Below are 3,310 nucleotides of genomic sequence, written 5' to 3'. Positions count from 1 at the left end.
CGTGGACCCCGGCCCCTCTCGGGTCCGCAGGCCCTGACCGCTGCCGCCCTTCCCCCACCCGCGGCTCAGAGCCCCTCCGTCTGTACCTCTGTCGCCCAGACCCAGGGACGCCCCCGTTCCCGCCGGACACTGCCGCACCCAGCCCGGCGGCTGATCTGTCAAGAATGGGTCTCTGGACTGACCCGCTGAGAAGACAGCCCACCAGGCAGCATGTCGGGCACAGGGTCTGTGCCTGGCAGTGTCCTTTTGGCCTTGCTGGGCTGCCTCCTTGGAGGCCCAGGCCTAGCCCAGAGGTCCCAGACAGGGAAAGAGTCGAAATCAAACCTGCAGCCCCGGAGGAAGGGATTGGGGTGGGAGCCGGGCGGACCTTTAGGTGCAGACCTGCCTGGAGGTGGGGGGGACAGAGTAGGCCAGACCCCTCCCTCTCCCGCTGCCGCAGCTTCCCCTCCCCCCTTCCTGCTGGCTCTGGCTGACTCCCCAGAGGCTGAGGCTGTGACCCACTGGGGCCTGGAGCTTAGTGAGGAGGGGAGAGGGGGAGGGTGGCCCCTCTGGGTTGACAGGGCCCGGCGTCCTCTGGAGGGCAGAGCTTGGGGTCAAGATGATAGCAGGAGGTGGGCCTGGGAGTTGGGGGCCTCAGAGTTGGACTTCTCCCTCAACCCTTCCTCAGTATCACCTCCCAGCTGGGGAGTCCAGGGTTAGTGGCTCCCTGACCTGGGCCTCCTCCCCAGGCCTCCCCAGGACATAAGCCTGGAAGAATTTGACGATGAAGACCTGTCGGAGATCACCGATGACTGTGGCCTGGGTCTCAGCTACGATTCGGACCACTGTGAGAAGGTGGGGGAATGGGCTGGGAGCAAAGAACCTGGTCAAGGGAGGGAGGGCCTTGCTTAGGCTCTGCCTGGCCTTCACTTGGGGTTGGGGCAAGTCTGAGCTAAGCCTTGGCACAGGAAATCCTCTGATTGCTCCTGCCTTTTAGCTACTCGGCCTTGGGGCTTCCTCAGCATCAACACTGTCTTCCTAACGCACTGGAAGCCTAGTGCTATGCAGGGCCTACAAAGGGGAGGTTGTCTTCACTCTGGTGCCCTCAGTCCCCAGATTACTTTCCAAAAGATCTAACGCCTTCATCCACCATATCATCTGTCCCCTCTCTGCCCTGTCCCCTCTCTGCTGCCTCCATCTGTCTCAAGGCTCCACCCCTTAAATTTTTTTCTCCCCCTTCTGGTCCTCCGGTCTCCATGTTTCTGTTTTCATTCACTCTGAGCAACTGCTGTGTGGCAAGAGCTGGGCTTCCAGGTGCTAGGAGTGGAATAGGACAACTGCTTTGGGGGGCTTGCAGCCTAGCTGGGGAGAAGGGCATGTAGGAGCCAATAGCTCCTCAAGTGTCAGCAGCTGGGTTCCCACTGGGACACAGGTTTGAAGACAGGGAAGAATACCTGATAGGACTGAGAGACTTTTCAGAAGAAATGTCAGTCATGTCCTGAGGTTAGCAGGAGCCAGGCACATGGGGCAGAAAGGAAGATGCAGAAGAGGAATTGCTGGCAGAAGGATTGGCTATGCCAGAGGCCCTGGGGTTGGTGCAAACTTGGTGAATACTCAGAGTGCAGGCTGTCTCTTCATTTATGCATTCTTTTGCTACTTACTGAACATCCACTGAGCCTGAGGTGCTGTTCCCTAGGTGGGTGTACCAATGCACAACATGGGTATATCCTGCCCTGGTGGGGCTTGTGGCTTGGTGGAGGAGACAGACCAAAAACCATGTGCAGTGATTGTGAATCATGTGTTAAATGCTGTGAAGGGGGAAAAATGCTATGAAGGAAACAGAGTGCCAGGGTTAAATGTGATGGGGTTTTGACTGAGATAAGGCTTTAGAAGGTGGATTGGGGGTGCTATGGAAATATGTCACTCAGTCTCAGGAATTTGAATCTTTCTCAAGAAATGAAGCAATCCCTGTGCATCTTAAGCAGATCTCTAAAAACATCCCTCTAGGGGCTGGGATTGTGGCTCAGCGGTAGAGCACTTGCCTAGCATGTGTGAGGCCCTGGGTTCGATCCTCAGCACCACATAAAAATAAATAAAATAAAGATTAAAAAAAAAATCACTCTGTTGGTGGGGGCCAGAGTGAACTGGAAGGAGGTCTCCAATGAGTTCTCCCTGCCTTTCCCTCTCTTGGCACTTGGGACCCAGGTCTCTGTTGCACTCTGACCCAGCCCTGCCCATCTCACTCCTTCTTGCAGGACAGCCTCTCCCTGGGACGCTCAGAGCAGCCGCACCCCATCTGCTCATTCCAGGATGACTTCCAGGAGTTTGAGATGATTGATGACAATGAAGAAGAGGAGGAAGAGGAGGAGGAGGAGGAAGAAGAGGAGGAGGAAGAAGAGGGAGATGGGGAGTGCAAGGAGGGAGGAGGACCTGAATCAGAGGCATCTATCCCAAAGCCCCTTATCCCTTCCCCTTCCCTCGAAGAGGCCCACAAGCACCGGCCCACCACACTTCACTTCACTTCTCTGGGAGCCCAGGTGAGGGTCCTGACTTGTAGCATCCCAGAGCTGAGCCTGATTCCTAGCACCTGAGATTCTGCACCCCATGGCAGCAAGTCCCCCCACCCCTGGAAACCAGAGCTCCTCCTTAGTCTGCTTTCTCATCCCTCTGTTCCAGGACTCCCTGAATAACAATGGAGGCTTTGCCCCAGCGCCCCCAGCCTCCTGGCAGGAAACAGTGCTGTGCTCTCAGGCTCAGGAGATCCTTGGAGGTGAGGGGTGTGAGCCTGGTGGGGTGGGGGGCAGCTGCCTGCTACAAGAAGGACTGGCCAGTGGTGACTGATCCCTATCCCTGCCCCATAGAGCTCCCTGGCCCCCTCCCACCCACGGAGGAGGGGCTCTGTGAAGAGCAGTCACTAGTGTGTCCGGGTTGTGACTGTGAAGGGAACCGGCCCCCGGAGCCCCAAGCGCCAGGTGGAGCCTCACCCTCCTCGGATCCTGGCATAGAGGCTGACCTGAGAAGCCGCTCCAGCGGGGGCCACGGGGGACGGCGCAGCAGCCAGGAGCTGTCTTCCCCTGGTTCCGACTTGGAGGAAGCCAGCGGCGTGCGCCTGGGGCGCATGATCTCATCCATCTCTGAGACCGAGCTGGAGCTGAGCAGTGATGGCGGCAGTAGCAGCAGTGGCCGCTCCTCGCACCTCACCAACTCCATCGAGGAGGCTTCCTCACCCGCTTCCGAGCCCGAGCCCTTGCACGAACCCCCGCGCCGCCCGGCCTTCCTGCCGGTGGGCCCTGATGACACCAACAGCGAGTATGAGTCGGGGTCCGAATCC

General features: G+C 58.3%; 1 protein-coding gene across 1 annotated transcript in view; it reads left to right on the top strand.

Annotated features, from left to right (window-relative positions):
• Positions 1–3,310, top strand: part of Mapk8ip2 (mitogen-activated protein kinase 8 interacting protein 2) — an 11,901-nt gene that overhangs the window by 2,129 nt on the left and 6,462 nt on the right. The window contains exons 3-6 of the mRNA XM_048803230.1: positions 700–834; positions 2,235–2,516; positions 2,656–2,749; positions 2,841–3,309. Of these exons, the coding sequence (XP_048659187.1) occupies positions 700–834; positions 2,235–2,516; positions 2,656–2,749; positions 2,841–3,309 (980 nt within the window). The remainder of the gene's footprint in view (positions 1–699; positions 835–2,234; positions 2,517–2,655; positions 2,750–2,840; position 3,310) is intronic.

The sequence above is a fragment of the Marmota marmota genome, unplaced genomic scaffold (assembly GCF_001458135.2).
Source record: "Marmota marmota marmota unplaced genomic scaffold, marMar, whole genome shotgun sequence".
NCBI lineage: Eukaryota > Metazoa > Chordata > Mammalia > Rodentia > Sciuridae > Marmota > Marmota marmota.
Note: the sequence above shows the minus strand (reverse complement) of the source record. Positions and strands in the feature narration are given on the sequence as shown.